Source organism: Arachis hypogaea, chromosome 18, assembly GCF_003086295.3.
Source record: "Arachis hypogaea cultivar Tifrunner chromosome 18, arahy.Tifrunner.gnm2.J5K5, whole genome shotgun sequence".
Classification (NCBI taxonomy): Eukaryota; Viridiplantae; Streptophyta; class Magnoliopsida; order Fabales; family Fabaceae; genus Arachis; species Arachis hypogaea.
Window position 1 is genome coordinate 93,518,813 of NC_092053.1, and position 18,748 is coordinate 93,537,560.

Consider the following 18,748-nt stretch of genomic DNA (forward strand, 5'->3'; position numbering starts at 1 on the left):
AAACAGAATCAAAAACAGCGGAAGAAAAATCACACCCTAGAGGAAGCACCTGTCTGGCGTTCAACGCCAGAACAGAGCATGGTTCTGGCGCTGAATGCCCAAAATGGGCAGTATCTGGGCGCTGAACGCCCAAAATGGGCAGCATCTGGGCGCTGAACGCCAGAATTGCACCCTGGAGAAGAGCTGGTGCTGAACGCCCAGAACAAGCATGGTTCTGGCGTTCAAAGCCAGAAATGGGCAACAAATGGGCGTTGAACGCCCAAAATGGGCACCAACCTGGCGCTGAACACCCAGAGTTGTGTGCAAGGACATTTTACATGCCTAATTTGGTGCAAGGTTGTAAATCCTTGAACACCTCAGGATCTGTGGACCCCACAGGATCATCTCATTATCTGTGGACCCCACAGGATCCCCACCTACCTCCACTCACTCTCTTCTCTCTTCTTAATCATCCTCTATTCCCAATAAACACTCTTCCCCAAAACCCTTCACCTATCACCTCCATCTCTCTTCCCTATTAACCCTTCACTACTCACATCCACCCACTCTTCCCCATAAACCTACCCAATAAACTCCACCTACCTTCAAAATTCAAATCAATTTCCCACCCAAACCCACCCATATGGCCAAACCTTAACCCCCCTCCCTTCCCTATATAAAGCCTTCCATTCTTCCTCATTTTCACACAACACAACCCTCTCTTCTCTTCTTGGCCGAAACACACCTCCCCCCTCTTCTCCATCTTTTCTTCTTCTTCTTCATCTAATTCTTTATTTTCTTGCTCGAGGGCGAGCAATATTCTAAGTTTGGTGTGGTAAAAGCATAAGCTTTTTGTTTTTTCATTACCATTGATGGCACCTAAGACCGGAGAATCCTCTAGAAAAGGGAAAGGGAAGACAAAAACTTCCACCTCCGAGTCATGGGAGATGGAAAGATTCATCTCCAAAGCTCATCAAGACCACTTCTATGATATTGTGGCCAAGAAGAAGGTGATCCCCGAGGTCCCTTTCAAACTCAAAAGAAATGAGTATCTGGAGATCCGACATGAAATTCAAAGAAGAGGTTGGGAAGTTCTAACAAATCCCATCCAACAAGTCGGCATCCTAATGGTTCAAGAGTTCTATGCCAATGCATGGATCACCAAGAACCATGTTCAAAGTAAGAACCTGGATCCAAAGAACTATGTTACAATGGTTCGGGGGAAATACTTGGATTTTAGTCCAGAAAATGTGAGGTTGGCGTTTAACTTGCCTATGATGCAAGGAGATGAACGCCCCTACACTAGAAGGGTCAACTTTAATCAAAGGTTGGACCAAGTCCTCATGGACATATGTGTGGAAGGAGCTCAATGGAAGATTGACTCCAAAGGCAAGCCAGTTCAACTAAGAAGATTGGACCTCAAGCCTGTGGCTAGAGGATGGTTGGAGTTCATCCAACGCTCCATCATCCCCACTAGCAACCGATCTGAAGTTACTGTGGATCGGGCCATCATGATCCATAGCATCATGATTGGAGAAGAAGTAGAGGTTCATGAAGTCATCTCCCTTGAACTCTACAAAATAGCCGAAAAGCCCTCTCCTGGGGCAAGGCTAGCTTTTCCTCATCTTATCTGCCATCTATGTTACTCAGCTGGAGCTTCCATAGAAGGAGACATTCACATTGAGGAAGAGAAGCCCATCACTAAGAAAAAGATGGAGCAAGCAAGAGAGCCCATTCATGGAGCTCAAGAGGCGCAGGAAGCTCATCACCATGAGATCCCGGAGATGCCTCATAAGCATTTTCCTCCACAAAACTATTGGGAGCAAATCAACACCTCCCTAGGAGAATTAAGTTCCAACATGGGACAACTAAGGGTGGAACATCAAGAGCACTCCATCATCCTTCATGAAATAAGAGAAGATCAAAAAGCAATGAGGGAGGAGCAACAAAGACAAGGAAGAGACATAGAAGAGCTCAAGGACATCATTGGTTCCTCAAGAATGAAACGCCACCATCACTAAGGTGGACTCATTCCTTGTTCTTACTTTCTCTGTTTTTCGTTTTCTCTATGTTAAGTGCTTATCTATGTTTGTGTCTTCATTACATGATCATTAGTAGTTAGTAACTTTGTCTTAAAGTTATGAATGTCCTATGAATCCATCACCTCTCTTAAATGAAAAATGTTTTAATTCAAAAGAACAAGAAGTACATGAGTTTTGAATTTATCCTTGAACTTAGTTTAATTATATTGATGTGGTGACAATGCTTCTTGTTTTCTGAATGTATGCTTGAACAGTGCATATGTCTTTTGAAGTTGTTGTTTAAGAATGTTAAATATGTTGGCTCTTGAAAGAATGATGACTAGGAAACATGTTATTTGATAATCTGAAAAATCATAAAAATGATTCTTGAAGCAAGAAAAAGCACCAAAGAACAAAGCTTGCAGAAAAAAAAAGGGCGAAAAAAAATAGAAAGAAAGAGAAAAAGCAAGCAGAAAAAGCCAAAAGCTTTTAAAACCAAGAGGCAAGAGCAAAAAGCCAATAACCCTTAAAACCAAAAGGCAAGGGCAAATAAAAAGGATCCCAAGGCTTTGAGCATCAGTGGATAGGAGGGCCTAAAGGAATAAAATCCTGGCCTAAGCGGCTAAACCAAGCTGTCCCTAACCATGTGCTTGTGGCGTGTAGGTGTCAAGTGAAAACTTGAGACTGAGCGGTCAAAGTCAAGGTCCAAAGCAAAAAAAAGAGTGTGCTTAAGAACCCTGGACACCTCTAATTGGGGACTTTAGCAAAGCTGAGTCACAATCTGAAAAGGTTCACCCAATTATGTGTCTGTGGCATTTATGTATCCGGTGGTAATACTGGAAAACAAAGTGCTTAGGCCCACGGCCAAGACTTATAAAGAAGTTGTGTTCAAGAATCATCATACTGAACTAGGAGAGTCAATAACACTATCTGAACTCTGAGTTCCTATAGATGCCAATCATTCTGAACCTCCATGGATAAAGTAAGATGCCAAAACTATTCAAGAGGCAAAAAGCTACAAGTCCCGCTCATCTGATTGGAGCTATGTTTCATTGATAGTTTGGAATTTATAGTATATTCTCTTCTTTTTATCCTATTTGATTTTCAGTTGCTTGGGGACAAGCAACAATTTAAGTTTGGTGTTGTGATGAGCGGATAATTTATACGCTTTTTGGCATTATTTTTAGTATGTTTTTAGTAGAATCTAGTTACTTTTAGGGATGTTTTCATTAGTTTTTATGTTAAATTCACATCTCTGGACTTAACTACGAGTTTGTGTGTTTTTCTGTGATTTCAGGTATTTTCTGGCTGAAATTGAGGGACTTGAGCAAAAATCAGATTCAGAGGTTGAAGAAGGACTGCTGATGCTGTTGGATTCTGACCTCCCTGCACTAAAAATGGATTTTCTGGAGCTACAGAACTCAAAATGGCGCGCTTCCAATTGCATTGGAAAGTATACATCCAGGGCTTTCCAGCAATATATAATAGTCCATATTTTGCCCAAGTTTAGATGACGCAAACTGGCGTTCAACGCCAGCTCTCTGCCCAATTCTGGCATCCAGCGCCAGAAAAAAGTTGCAAAGTGGAGTTCAACGCCCAAACTGGCACAAAAGCTGGCGTTCAACTCCAAGAATGACCTCTCCACGTGTGGACTTTAAGCTCAGCCCAAGCACACACTAAGTGGGCCCCGGAAGTGGATTTATGCATCAATTACTTACTTCTGTAAACCCTAGTGACTAGTTTATTATAAATAGAACTTTTTATCATTGTATTCGTAGTCTTGGTTACTCTGGTTCCCCTCTGGGGCCGAGACCAATGAACTCCATTATCACTTATATATTTTCAACGGTAGAGTTTCTGCACTCCATAGATTAAGGTGTGGAGCTCTGCTGTTCCTCAAGGATTAATGCAAAGTACTACTGTTTTCTATTCAATTCAACTTATTCAGTTTCTAAGATATTCATTCGCACTTCAACCTGAATGTGATGAACGTGACAATCATCATCATTCCCTATGAACGCATGCCTGACAACCACTTTCTTTCTACATTAGATTGAATGAGTATCTCTTAGATCTCTTAATCAGAATCTTCGTGGTATAAGCTAGATTGATGGCGGCATTCATGAGAGTCCGGAAAGTCTAAACCTTGTCCGTGGTATTCTGAGTAGGACTCTGGGATTGAATGACTGTGACGAACTCCAAACTCGCGAGTGCTGGGCGTAGTGACAGACGCAAAAGGATAGTAAATTCTATTCCAGTATGATCGAGAACCTCCAAGATGATTAGCCATGCAGTGACAGCGCATCGGACCATTTTCACAGAGAGGAATAGGATGCAACCAACGACAAGGGTGATGCCTCCAGACGATCAGCCGTGCTGTGACAGAGCATTTGGACCATTTTCCCGAGAGGATTGAAAGTAGCCATTGGCACCGGTGACATCCTTACACAAAGCCAGCCATAGAAAGGAGTAAGACTGATTGGATGAAGACAGTAGGAAAGCAGAGGTTCAGAGGAATGAATGCATCTCCATACGCTTATCTGAAATTCTCACCAATGATTTACATAAGTATTTCTATCCTTATTTTAGTATTAATTTCGAAAACTCCATAACTATTTTATATCCGCCTGACTGAGATTTACAAGGTGACCATAGCTTGCTTCATACCAACAATCTCCGTGGGATCGACCCTTACTCAAGCAAGGTTTATTACTTGGACGACCCAGTGCACTTGCTGGTTAGTTATGCGAAGTTGTGATGATATGTTTAGACCATGGTTCTGTGCATCCGTTTTTGGTGCCATCGCCAGGGAATCAATTTCGAACAATAATTCACAACTTGAGTAACAATTTCGCATACCAACCACCTCTTTCTCTTTCTCCTCTTCCTTCTTCTTTTTTCATTAGAATTTTTTCTCCTCTTTTCTTTTTCTCTTTCCCCTCCATCATCAGTTATCTCGTTGCTGAAGATAACAAATAATTCAGGTTCAGATTGTCAATTGAACCAGAACAAAATTGATTATTGTTTTTAAACAAATCAAGTGGCTAAGGTGCGGTTCAATTCAGAAGAAAAAATATAGCATTAGAGAAAATATTTTTCTGCAGCAAATTTGGGTGTATCACGAAGATATTTGGGTGTAACACGAAGATATTTGGGTGTATTTTAAGAATTTTTGGGTGTATTTTTATTCTGATAAGTTTTGCATAATTCAAAACTCTTCCTCTTCATCCTCCTCCTCTTTTACTCTTTTTTATCATCATCATTCATAACCATCTTCTTCTTCTTTTTTTCTTATTCATCTTTTTTTTTTTATTTTACCTTCTCAAGTTTTTTCTTGTTTTACTCTCTTAACAAGAATAAAAACAAAAAAAATCAAACAAAAAAAAAGAAAAAACACATAATGCTTCAAAATTACTTAGAATAGCATGAACTTACATTCATTTAACTAAAAGAAAGAAAGAAATAAGAAAAAAAAAGAAGAAAAAATGCAGTATTAGAGAAAATATTTTTCTATATTTGTAGCAAATTTGGGTGTAACACGAAGATATTTTGGTGTAACACGAAGATATTTGAGTGTATTTTAAGAATTTTTGGTGTATTTTTATTCTGATAAGTTCTGCATAATTCAAAACCCTTCATCTTCCTCCTCTTCATCTTCTACTGCTTTTTTTTCCTTCTTATTTCGTTTTCTTATAATTCTTCTTGGAAGAAAAAATCAAACAAAGAACAAGAAAAAAATACATAATGTTGAAAAATCAATAGAAAGATGAGGAGAAAAAAATGTAGCAACAACAATAATAAAAAAACGATGAAGATGAAACACACGAAGAAAAAAGAGAAACGCAAAAAAGAAAGAGAAGAAGAAGGAAGAGGAGGAGGAGAAGGAGGAACGTAAAGAAGAAGAAGCGTCTTCCATAATGGTGAGTGATAACGCGCTTTAGAAACGATTGAGTGGCGCGTATTATCACACTCCAATAGGTGAATGTCGTTTTTGTTAAACTTGGCTTAACTTATAAAACTTGTAAACCAAAAAAAATTGTATATGTAGCATAATTCATGACGAAAAACAACATTTAATGTTACTTCTCCCAATAGTTACACTTTTTTCATAATTCGGAGTTATCTCCTTTTCTTTTATAGTTACACCTCTTCCTCATCATGGGCACACACAAAAAAATGACGTTGGTCAAGTCCATACATGAAATTGTACATTCAACTCATAAATTACAACACAAAATTGTGAATTACTTATAGATGCAAGAAATTTGGTTCAAAGGGCAAATATACAAAGTAAAAGGGAACCAAACAACATAGAAAAGAAGACTATTTTCCGTTTGCACAAAAGCAGTTTCATATACACACAAATTTAGCTCACAAAAGTATAGGGTTGATAAAAGAAAAAAAAAAGAAAATTTTCAATAAAAAGTAGAGGTGGTATAATAATACACTTGGAGTATGATTTTAACAATACCAACGCCAATATTGGTATTAGGGTTGGAAAAGCAGCAACCAACACATCTCTCTCTCAAATCATTTAGACGCCTTTTGGCCCTGCACCTTTGCCTGGCTAGCTGCCACAGACATGACACGCAATCGACGGGCAATTTCTGTAAAGGAAGGTCTGACTGCAGGATTTGGTGCCCAGCACTGCTCCATCAGTGTTCGCCATTCTGAGTCGCAGTAACTGGGAATTGTTGGCCTTAATGTGTTATTAACAATCCCACCTGTATGGAAAGAGAAATTATGGGTCATATGGTGATCAAATGACAAATTGAGTAACAAACACTTTGATTGGTTTTTTGGCACTTATTTCTCTTAAGCATGTTTATGCGAAAGAACACGAGAACTTGTACCCAGAGTGTCTTACACACAGTCAACTCAACTGGGGTGGAATTGGTTAAAATCCAGGCACATAGATAAATGGTTTATACCATAATAATCACAACAACAATAATAAGGGTAACAAGCAAAGCAAGCTAAATTCACACTTGAACCAGTTGCAATCTCTAGTGTTCAAATTTTACTATTTTGTTTTGAATTTTTTTTTTTTTTTCAGTTTGATGGTGACAGTTGTGATAATTTGTATGAAAATGTTTTGATCTATCACTTGAAATTTTAGGATACTTGTTCTGGAGTTTCACCCACACATTGAATTTCAGTGAAGTCTATCTGTCTATGTTTCAAGCTAAAAGGGATCTTCATGTGAGAGGGAATGTTAAAGAGAGATCATAAAACCATTTATTTGGCTTCACCTAACTGCTTCAACTTCTCAAATCTTTGATGTGATGCTTCGGAATCTTAGGTGAAAACCCTATGTTCCTCATTTAGATCCTCTTTTTCAACCTGATTCACTAACAACATTCTTTTCAAAAGCTCAACTCAAACACCTAAATCTTTTTATACAGTCACTGTTCATAGAGAATGCATAAAAGGTTGTCCAAGCACATTCTTACTTCCAAAAATTGGTAGAAAATTGATTTCAGAGTATACAACCATAGTTCAAGATCTACCTCAGGACCCAAAAAAACAGCATAGGAACAAGATCGCACCTATGATTGCACCATAGTGCATATTGGCATAAGGCTCCTCACCAGTTAGAATTTCCCACAATACTATGCCAAAGGAGAACACATCAACCTACAAATAAGAATTCAATTTTAGATGCCAATAACTCCGAGTAACAAGGCAGAGAAAAACAGAAATGAAGTAGATTTCTTTAATTTCACAGGGATTTCTTCTCCAAAGGTAAGGGGAAGTTAAGAAATCCAGAGTACTATGACAAATAAAGACTTTCCAGGTGAGATCAAAGCAGTTTTTAATGCCTAAAATAGAGATCAGAATATCAGATCAGTAAATTCAGCTGCATACTTGAATTTTAATCTTTGGAAAGAGTAGAAGACAACTTAAAATTCTACCTTTTCTGACACCTTGTTGCTGCTACCATTCAGCAGCTCCGGTGCCATCCAAGGAAGTGTCCCCCGCACGCCACCTGAGACCAAGGTATTCCGCTTAATTTTTGACAAGCCAAAATCACCAACCTGGAAACACAAGTTTCTTAGTCTTGTCAACTCTTAAACACAAAGAAGATTCCAACTTAAACAATTAGACAAAAATACAAGCGTAGTTACCTTGCATATTGGCCGTAAAGGATCTTTCAAGTTCACAAGCAAATTATCACATTTTAAGTCAAAATGAACAATATTTTTTGAGTGTAAATACTCCATTCCAAAAGCTGCATCCATAGCAATTATCAGCCTCTTGCGACGATCTAGATACCTACAATACAATTTAGACCCATTAGAGCCAAATCCACCAACAGACATGATATTCATAACTGGACATTATAAAACAGTGAATTCTAGTAGCACTTACGAGTTATGACTTATGGCTGTAACAAAATTACAAAAGCAAACAAACAGATTGCATAGATCATGGCTTCTATAAGAAATAGGAGTTATTATAATTTATAATCACACAACTTTCACTATATTAGATAAAAGGCAGACGTAAATAAAAAGAATTACCGAGGACATTGTTTTACATGAAGAACTAAATAATAGAAATGCAAAGGTTCTTTCTAGGTACATTACCTATCTTTGCGAAGCAATACATGCCGAAGAGAACCATCCACCATGTACTCCGTAACAGTGGCCATTGTTCCTCCAGGTCCATCCTGAACTACACCATAAAATGCCACAACATTTGGGTGATGAAGCTTGGAAAGAATATCAGCTTCCCGCCAGAATTCTAAAGTCTGAGAAAAAGAAGCAAATATCATTTCATGTGCCTCAAAATCCATTACCATCAGTTAAGCTCGTTCAGAGAATAGATAAATATCCAGGTAGTATATTATCGAAATTATAATATATATATATATATATATATATATATATATATATATATATATATACCAGTCTCTCTTGCTCTGATGATCGACCGGTGAAACAGCTTTTCTTTATTCTTTTGATGGCAACATCTGTTCCACGCCATTTTCCATGATACACAGTCCCAAAGGTACCAGAACCCAGCTCCTTCAGCTCTTCAAGATCTTCATTCATTATGACCTATGAATTGCATCAGAACAATTAAATAACGGGACTGAAGACTTTAATGCTTAGACCAGTATTCAATGAAGACAATGAATTCAAGTGACGATGTAAATAGTTGTGAAAATACAAAACAGCTAGATGACCAGAGCAGTCTACAATAGGTAATATGAGAAGATGAAAAGAGAAATAAAGAATCATATCATGACTGAAACTTGGTTAACTTGTCCATACATTGTATTTTGATACACATGTTACAGACTTAAAAGTATGCCTAAGAAATACTTGACCACAGAACCTGTAATAGTCCATAGAAGTCAGCATTGACATTCATAACCACACACATACACATAGTACCTCACACAAAATTCAACAATTGAAGAATGCAATAACTAGAGATACAACTGAAAGCCACAAAGCACAAAATGTTCAGTATGGAAGGATCTTTAGAACGAAATTCTTTGATAAACGATATATGCAGCAGCTACCAATGCTGTTTTCTAGAGTTATATTAGCATGTCACTTAATTCAAAAGGATGCTATCAAAAAGTTGTTAGCTGATATTGTTTTTCACTAAACCTCTGTTGAAAGCTTCCAAAAGAAGCAAGTCTACTTGAATTCACATAAACTAGTCATGCAGACCAGAATTTAATCATCGCAATCATTGTTCTCATCTAAACTCCTTCTCTCCCTTGCTACCTCTCTCCCTGTGATTTCTCTCTCTTCCCACAATTTTTTTCTCACTCTGTTGTTTCTTTTCTCTTTACTTGCTGATATCATAGCTCAGTACTGTTGTAGTAACCTCAATGAAAATGAAAGAATGGGAACAGATTAAAATGATCAAGCCTTGTTCAATAAAATGCAAGCATCATACTCTGCTGCCAACATGAACTCAAAAAGTTACAAAAGCAAGTCTCGATTATTAAACAAATAACTAGGAACTAGACCAGCAAAGCATGCCAATTTAAGCCTAAGCATTATCGCCATTCATTGATGTACAAGACATCAATAAATTTATAAAACTTGGACAAATTAGCAATCACTCCTTAATAAAAATATTCATTTAATTTACTCCTCTAAGAATGAGAACCATGCCACAGAAGAAATATCGCAGATGAGAGAAGGAGAAACTCACCTGCAAAGAATTCGGGTCAATTTCACTTACGGGAGGATCAACAGGAGGTGTACGATTTCTTGTTTCAAACTTCCCATCCTGTGTTAAAATGACAAATACTTCTGTCAGCAAACAAATATATTTATAAAGATTCTGAAATGAAATTGAATATATTAAAAAGCATACCTCAAAAACTGATTCCTGTGCTCTTATGTTTTCCATGATAGCATTAAATTGCATACTTTCAGTATCCTTCACGAGGGGATCATTTGGCTTTAGAATAGTAGTTTCTGTTCCAACCCTTCCATGTAAGTCTTTCTGATATATTTCACCTGTTGTTAGAGGCGTAACATGTTGAGTTCTACCGTCATCTTCCACTTCTTCTATTGCAGGTGAAAAACTAACATGATCCTGATCAATGAGAGAGACATTATTGAGTCCTTCTTGTGCCAGTTTGTGAAAATATTCCCAAGGTGTAGGTTCATGATTTTTCACATTTATGCTTAGACCTACTCCATCCGAGGTTAGTGGATGCCGACCCGAGAAACCTTCTTCAAGTAAAGCTTTATACATGTCACTAAGCACTTCACGGGGAAATCGATCATCAATATCAATTAGAATGTCACCTTGTGATGTCTTTGAAGCAACACTTGAAGAAGGTTGAAAATCATCTTTGGTAGTTTGGTTCCCATTTAGAGAAACAGGTAGTCCTTGAACCATGCGACTTTCATTAGATTCTGTAACAGTGGCATTGCCCCAATCAACCTCGGGAAGACATGAAGCAGGATCCTCAAGATGCCTAGCAGAGGGAACCTGATGCAAAGTAGGAAAGTCAGATTCTGATTTGCTATCTTTTATCTCATCAAGCCGGTGTTTGATATGATTATCTTTACAATAAGTTTCAGGTTCAAAATTAACAACATGATCTTTAGTTACTACATCATTACTTCCTTCAACTATTGGTACTACCTTCTTCAACTCAGAATTCACATGCTCAGTTAGTTTTGACTTCAACTGGCTACTTGGATCAGGAAAATGTTTGTATATTTGATGTTTGGTAGCATAGCCATCAGCAGGCAAAGGCTTTGCTGCAACACCCGATTCCTCAGCTCGGAGAGGCTGATTCCCATTATGCAAGTTGTCGTCAGATCCTGTAACTGAATCTGAGGGTTTTGCATCAGAAAGTAAATCGGAAATGTTAAACTGAGAACCATGTAAATCATCTGACTTGGTGGACCGATTCAGCAAATCTACTTGCTCCCTAGGAATCCTTTCTGAATAGTAAACTCTTTCAGGAAGAGGAGGAGGGTTAAGAGAACTAAAATCAACAGCATTTGACTGGGAGTCGACATAAGTGGGAGCAAAGCCACTGTTAGATGTAGAAGCACCATCTTCATAGTTCTGTAGCTGGTCCTTTTTTGTCGGAGGTATTGGATAGCCCTCTGGCATAGTAACTACAGCTGTTGCTTCGGGAAAATTATTTTTCATGTAACCATCAAATAGTTGAGTAGGAGCTGAGGATGGGGTTTCCAAGTATAAAACTTTACCCTGGTCGCTTGCTTGTTCAATCAAACTATCAACCTTCTTTTTTGTGACCACTGGTGGTATTTCAGAATTATGTACTGGTAATCCGACTGGTGGATGGCCTTTGCTAAAAACCCCATCTTGATTAATCAGTGCACGAGGAGGCATAGTAGTAGGAATGTCTTCAACAACAGATCTAGAAACATGATATTGACCAACAGGATCCCCATGGTGCATTGGTTGCAAGGACTGTGGATATCTTTCATAAGAATTTGAGGAAGTAGGTAGCACTGGTTGCAAGGATTCCACATTTGGTGATGAGTCAAATTTGTTATTCAGGAGAGAATTGTTGACACCTACAGATTCAACAGCAACTTTACCAGTCTCCCTTTCAGTGTTCTGCCTGTCCAAATCATGCAGATCATTTGCTGAAAAGTTCACGCCAATCAGGGTTGAGTTTCTTCTTGATCCCATGTCCATGCCGTTAACAGCAACAACATATTGGATCTCAGAATCATCACCCAAACCACTGAGACCAAATTGAGCGTCCTCCAAATCACTCAATGAGAACAAAAACATCCTAGGCTTTTGTGATCCTTCTCTGTCTTCTAGATGGTTACATTCTTCCATCATATTCTGCAAATCCTCATCACATGACACAGATACCAAAGCATCAAGATCTTCCCCCGGAAGCTGATACTTGATTGCATGAACCTGACTATACATTAATAATGCTTTCTGCAAGAGCTCCTGCCAAGATATATTCTTTCTTATACGAAGAATACGTGTATCACCTCCAACATACCTTAGTTTTCCATCACTTGGTCTAGGTAATATTCTCCCACCAAAGCTGCAAAGGAACTTCAATAGCATTGATGAGCTATCGGAACCTCGAGAAGAGCCATACTTCTGCACAAGTTGTCTACTGTCCTGAGTCATTGAAGTTCTTGGTATTGATCGAATTGACCCATAATTGCTTTTGTCTCCCTGCAATGATGTGTTCACTCTTTCAAACTCTTTTGGATATTTGTCAACCATTGAAAGCATGGAAATGTCTGATCCACTTTCTGATGTTGGATGACTAATGCCTAAAATGCCTTTTAGATCCATATAACCTGGTGTATAATTAGTGTCACCGACATTTGGAAACATAGGCTTCCCAAGATTCACCCTATCTCTCATAAATTCGAGAGCAAATTCCTCACCTGTCTGTATGGAAAAATTAAGTACAGGTTTGGCTTGTGCCGTACCAACATTAGGTGGTCTTCTAATTGTATGCATGTCATCCGGTCGATCCTGCATCATTGGCTGCAACCCAGGCTGGAATTCACCATTTCTTGGTTCCATTGTATTGCTTGGAAGAACTTTTTGGAATCTTGAATGTTCCATTATACCATATCCTTTTACTTGAAAAAAGAAGAATTTATTTACAGCCTTTATGCCAAAGGTGCTTCGAAAACCTTGAGTACTAATTAATCACAATTTAGAAATTTGAAGCATCTGCGATCTTCGGCATTCCCAAGCCTCAAAATGCAAATCAAATTTGAAGTAATCACCTGTATAAATAATGGAATTCAAAAGAAGTTTTAGCAACAAGTTAACATGGAAAACGATGACATAATGGATGGGCAGAGAATAGAGATATACAATATCACTGCAGATGCCTAAAATTACTGAGATAACCGAAAAGATCAAGATAATGGCAACCCAGTCCTTTTGTAAAATTGACAATAAAACGTTTCAATATAATAAACAAAGGCAGCATAATTTCTATGGCTAAAGAGCTATTATGTCTCTGAGGACATGAATGGAATGACCATGCATCAATGTGAATGCAATTTTGAGAATATCTCAGTAGTTTCTCAAAAAAATTACAGGTATTTCTAGTCCTGCAAAACTAATTCCGGAAATTAGCTAGCTATTGACTAATCAATTAATAATAATACTTTTAAGCATTGAATTCTGCAGAATTCCTATAAAATTTTCATGAACATACAAGCCGATCACCTCTAGCGCCAAATAACCCAATTGTCAAAAATGATTGCGATTAAGAGGCAAGCAAAGACCATTTCGTAACACAAAATCAAAATTGAGCATAATATAATAGTCTACCAAAAACACAATCAGAATCCTTTGAACTGACATCTTCATTCCCAAATCCAAAATTGTCAATCTAGGGTTCCACCTCCTATCAACAGTTCAACACTCTCCATTAAACCCCCCCCCCCCAAAAAAAAAAAAAAACAAAAAGTAATAATTAAAACAATAAATAAAACAAAGATCAAACATCAAAACTAGCGGAACATTAAGTGAATCAAACTATCCAATTATAATAAAAATAAGAAAAAACAAAATTTTCACTTACCCAATGTATTGCTTCAGTTCAAGCGCTGAAACTAATATTCAATTAAGTGACCAAATAAAAGAAAAGGATAACTTTTGCAATCAAAAACAGAACTTTCAGCTGGAAACAAAACAAACCAACGTTTTCTTTTTCTATTTTGTGGGTTATCACGCACTGATTCTTGCTTTACCCACAGTCAGAGTGTGAATCAACTTGCACTTCAACCCTGTCTTCAGAAAAAGACGCTTCGTTTTTTCCTTTTTCTTCTTTCCGTTTTGTTTTGTGCAGAAAAAATAGTTCTATTTTATTTTTCATGATAATGATGTGTAAGGGAAAAAAATTAAATTGTTAACAATTTTGTGTTGATTTTATTTATAGTATTATCGTCATTAAAAAAACTTTGGACGGCTTGTATTATTCTTTTGTCCATGATGATTATTCTATTTTGTTTAGTAAGATTAAACATTATTAACCTTTTGGATTTATCTTCTGTTTGCAAGCATTCATCAACATCTCATACAATAGTATAGACTACAGATAGCAGTAGAAAACTAGAAATATAAAATGACCCACAATAATAGATATCTTCGTTTACTAATGTATTTTTTGAGTTAAACCCAAAGTGGTTCTTAAGATTCACAAAATGCATCCATTTAGTCCCTTACTTTCCAATTGCACTAATTACGTCCTCTAGATTACAAAAAATGCATCAACATAATCCCTCTCAAATTTTCCGTTCATATTGCTTGCCGGTGGGAGTGACGTGGCGAATGATTGCCACACTGGAAGATGGAAAACGTCATCGTATTGGCAATCATTCCTCTCCTGCTCCTTCTCGTGCTTCTCCCTCTTCAACCTCTCTTCCCTCAACTCCTCCAAAGTCTTCCTCCCATTCTTCTTCTTATTCTCATTCTTCACTTCCCCATCACTATCATCCCCACCGCCCTTCTCATCGATGCCATTACGAATCTCAAGATATATACCAAGCTTCACACCCTTCCCTACTACCCCGTACCCTAACCTATACTTCTCATCCTCGGGACCCACCACCACCCTCGAGGACTTTCCTTCTTCTTTCTTCATCCTCTTCTCCTTCTTTCACCCTTCCCTTTCCCCTAACAACTCCTTCCTCTTCTCGGTTTCTCGTACAGGATCGAAAATCTTAATCCCCTCTAACAAGTTAATGTGCCTGTTGTCACCCGAATTCTTCAATTCCGGTTCTTCTTCTTCTTTCTCCCCCTTCTCTTTCTTTGCCTTGGCCTTAACGAGAGGAGTCAAACCCTTGGCGGTGCGGAGGCGCTCGAGGCGGAGCTCGGCGTTGTGCTTTCTGACCTCTTCGCGCTTGATCTGCTTGTCTCTAGCGGCTTGCTCCTCGTCGCGGCGGACCTTTTCTCTGTTCTCGTAGTTGTAGACGTTCCACCGCTTCTGCAGGAGAATGTTGAGGCCGCCATGGCCTCCCATTTTCGGTGGCTTAACGATTTAGCTTGCTGAGGTTGGAGATTATTGGCTGTGAAATTTGTAATATCGATGAACTATGAGCTTGATGATAGGCCTCTTTCGATTTTTCCAGCGAGAGATACGATATTGATAACAAATTTGCAATACTTTATTGTGAATTTAGTTTGGAACATGTTGTGTGTCCGCGTGTGTAATTAGAAATTTTGAAAACCCTAAGACGATACTGTAAGGGACTAAATAGTGATAGTACAAAGTAACCTATGCCAAATCAATATGAGCCTTCTTCTTTGTCTTCAATTTGTGTCGCCTCTCCATGTGGCTTCCTGCAACCAAGGAGATGGAAGGTGAAGAAAATTCAATGCCAGAAGAACAAGAACAAAAATAATTAAGAAATTAATTAAGCAAATTAACAAACATATACAACGCAGCAAGAACACAGCAAAGTGATGACTCACCTACTAGAATTTCGACGAGAACGGCGAGAAGCAAAGCAACACAGAAAGACCGCGAGAAGCACCGTAATAGGCAAGAACTACGAGCATCACGGCGAGGAGGGTAAGAAGTTGCTCGGCCAATACGGACAGAAGGGGACGGCAACTATAGAGTTGGGGATGATGGCTTGGGTCTCCAGCGTGGCAATCATTCGCCACGTCACTCCCGCCGGTAAGAAATATGAACGGAAAATTCAAGAGGGACCACGTTGATACATTTTTTGGAATCTGGAGGACGTAATTAGTGCAATTAGGAAGTCAGGGACTAAATCGATGCATTTTGTGAATTTCAGGGACCACTTTGAAATTTAACTCGTATTTTTTAGATATTACCCATTTTTTATGGCTGCGTATTTTATAGCTAGATATCTTCGTTTACTAATTTTTTTTTTCAAATCTCAATATATATACTAAGAACAAAATAGAATAATTAAAATAATAAATACTTTATACCAAAAATTATTTTACAAAAAGGGAGAAAAAATTATGTACTTAATTATAGTGACTGCAGTTCTCAGTCATATGATTGGTTGTGAAGGTCAGAACATAAAAAATAATTAAAAGAATGTAAGAGGAGAAACAATAGTTTGAAAATTAGGTTGAAAAAGATAAAAATATAATTTGAACTCAATAATCGTTTGCTTCAATAGATGATGAAAAAGCTAAATTTAAAATTCTAATTCCTCAATTAGAAAGTGAAAAAACAAATATAGAAAAAGGATGAAGATGGTAAATAAAGGTGTAAAGGATGAGTGCTTTGGTTGTAGTTATTATTCTAGTTAGCAACTAAAGATATTTAAATAATGTGAATAGTAATTAAAGAGATTTAAATGATGTAAAAGTGAAAGTGAAAGTGTGAAACATTAGTTTTATAAACATTACTTTTATAAATCTATGTTTGATTATTTTTATATTTTGTAGAATTATAATTGTATATAAAAATTAGGATTTTAAAATAGTACATTGAAATTTAGTAAAAAAATTATAATTTGGAAATTAGAATCAGTGATAGATTTAGCGATTGAAATTATATCAACCGATTTAGCCACCAAAAAACTAGTTGCTATTAGGAACTGTTGATGTCCTGCCTCAATAAATAGAAGTCAGGCCCAATAACGCAAAAAGGCCCACCAATAAAGGTGAATTTCGTGACAAGCCCGGCTTCTTTAAAGAGGTCGGACTACAACAAAGAGGTCCAGCTCTACTTGACCTAACAAGTAACTGCCTCTTTCTATCTCTCCTATTATCTCTACCTCATCTAAAAGGTAAATCCCAACAAACTCCCAAAATAAAGGGAACGCTTATCTATCAGAAAAGATAGATCTACTCCAACAAAGGTGGTTATCTACTCTATTATAAATACCCTAGAAACCCCCGGTACAATTCACGTTCTACTCTACTAAAAACATGACTAAAGCCCTTACTAATTTAAGAATCGAAGTCTCTTGTAGGTACCACCCTCCACCTCCTCACTAGGAACTCGGACAGGCGGCACCTCGGCATATCAAGTCGGACGTTGCCACACAAAGGGATCTGGACCTCACGTCCAAGGCCAAATTAACCCTCGCCGTTGCCGGGAACCTGGGATTCATCCTCTAACAAATGGCGGACCATGAGCTCAGAGATGGCTATACAGCATCCGAGTCCAAGCCAGAAGATCAGCCAGAAGACCAAACCCTCTTGCTTCTACCTCTACCACCATACCATGGCCCCCACGGGGAAGGGACCTCAGGAGATCTCCAAACAAGGAGGATCTAGTCCGAGTCCACCATCCCAAGGCAGAGGATCTACCTCATGCGACCGAGATCCTGGATCTCGTCCATGGCCAAGGGAATCGGCTACAACAGCTTGAACACGAAGCTGAATGATAACAGGAAGCAGAACGGGAGCTGTGAAAGGAAGTAAAGTGACGAAAGGAGTTAGAAGACAATCTACAAAAATTAGAAGCTTATGTACAAAGAAACAATCGGATGGAGCGTGATGAAAGTCCCTTGGGAAGGCAAGATCCGTTCATAGAAGAGATCATTGATAAACCCCATTTGTAGGGTTTATCTTGTGCATAATTTAGGAGATTTTATGACCTTTTACCCACATTTATTCAATGAAATAGCATGGTTTCATACTTGTCTCCTTATTTGTGCTTAAGTGTGAAAACATGCTTTCTAGATCCTTAATTAGCTAAATTTGATTCACCTTTGATTCCACTAGATGCCTTGATTTGTTTGTTAAGTGATTTCAGGTTGAAAAGGCTAGGAATGGATCAAAGGAGTGAAGAGAAAAGCATACAAAGTGGAGAAATCATGGAAAAGCCAAAGAATTGGAAATGTGCACCCATGCGCACGCGCACTGTATGCGCATGCGTGGATTGCGAAAACCTCAAGGGCACGCGCACTATATGCGTACGCGCCGATGGGCGCATGTGATTTTTTAAATGGAAAACGTGCCCAGCGATTTCTGAGAGCTGTGGGGCCCAATTTCAACTAACTTTGGCGCCCAAAATGCATATAAGGACCAAGGATTGAAGGGGAAAAGGGGGATTCACTTATTTTTACTCATTCATTCTCATTAGGATTAGTTTTAGTTAGTTTTAGAGAGAGAAGCTCTCACTTCTCTCTAGGATTAGGAATTAGGATTAGGTTTAGTTCTTAGATCTAGGTTTTGATTCAAGCTTTCTTCTATTTTTGCTTCTCAATTCTTTGTTGTTGCAATCATCTTTTTCTATTCTTTTGTTGTAATTTCCTTTATGTTGCTTCTATATTTTGTTGTAGATC

At 38.1% G+C, this 18,748-nt stretch overlaps 1 protein-coding gene and 1 pseudogene across 8 annotated transcripts; both read right to left on the reverse strand.

Moving 5' to 3' along the window:
* Positions 1 to 6,224: 6,224 nt before the first annotated feature.
* On the reverse strand, positions 6,225 to 14,482 carry LOC112771048 (uncharacterized). Of its 8 annotated transcripts, XM_072225824.1 has the most exons (13): positions 14,050 to 14,305; positions 13,797 to 13,891; positions 12,890 to 13,240; positions 11,130 to 12,799; positions 10,787 to 10,973; positions 10,347 to 10,708; positions 10,182 to 10,259; positions 8,912 to 9,064; positions 8,591 to 8,754; positions 8,129 to 8,276; positions 7,916 to 8,038; positions 7,550 to 7,637; positions 6,225 to 6,724 (listed from the first exon to the last, which is right to left on the reverse strand). In XM_072225824.1, the coding sequence occupies exons 3-13, from the start codon at positions 13,071 to 13,073 to the stop codon at positions 6,531 to 6,533; spliced, it is 3,351 nt and encodes a 1,116-aa protein (XP_072081925.1). In that variant the 5' UTR covers positions 13,074 to 13,240; positions 13,797 to 13,891; positions 14,050 to 14,305; the 3' UTR covers positions 6,225 to 6,530. The 8 variants fall into 8 exon arrangements, with proteins under 8 accessions (XP_072081925.1, XP_072081921.1, XP_072081924.1 ...); XM_072225820.1 differs by having other exon boundaries at positions 11,130 to 13,240; positions 14,050 to 14,338; XM_072225823.1 differs by lacking the exon at positions 13,797 to 13,891 and having other exon boundaries at positions 14,050 to 14,312.
* Positions 14,483 to 14,718: 236 nt separating this feature from the next.
* LOC112773210 (uncharacterized) lies at positions 14,719 to 15,650 on the reverse strand (annotated as a pseudogene).
* Positions 15,651 to 18,748: the final 3,098 nt, after the last annotated feature.

What these genes read in the sequence shown, in the direction of transcription:
- LOC112771048 (XM_025815621.3), bottom strand. Translation starts at nt 13,073, where the DNA reads ATGGAACATTCAAGATTCCAAAAAGTTCTTCCAAGCAATACAATGGAA. An exon ending in CATCAGAGCAAGAGAGACTG is followed by an intron (nt 8,755 to 8,911) that starts GTATATATATAT and finishes TCTTTTTCTCAG; the next exon opens with ACTTTAGAATTCTGGCGGGA. An exon ending in GTATTGCTTCGCAAAGATAG is followed by an intron (nt 8,277 to 8,590) that starts GTAATGTACCTA and finishes ATTGTATTGTAG; the next exon opens with GTATCTAGATCGTCGCAAGA.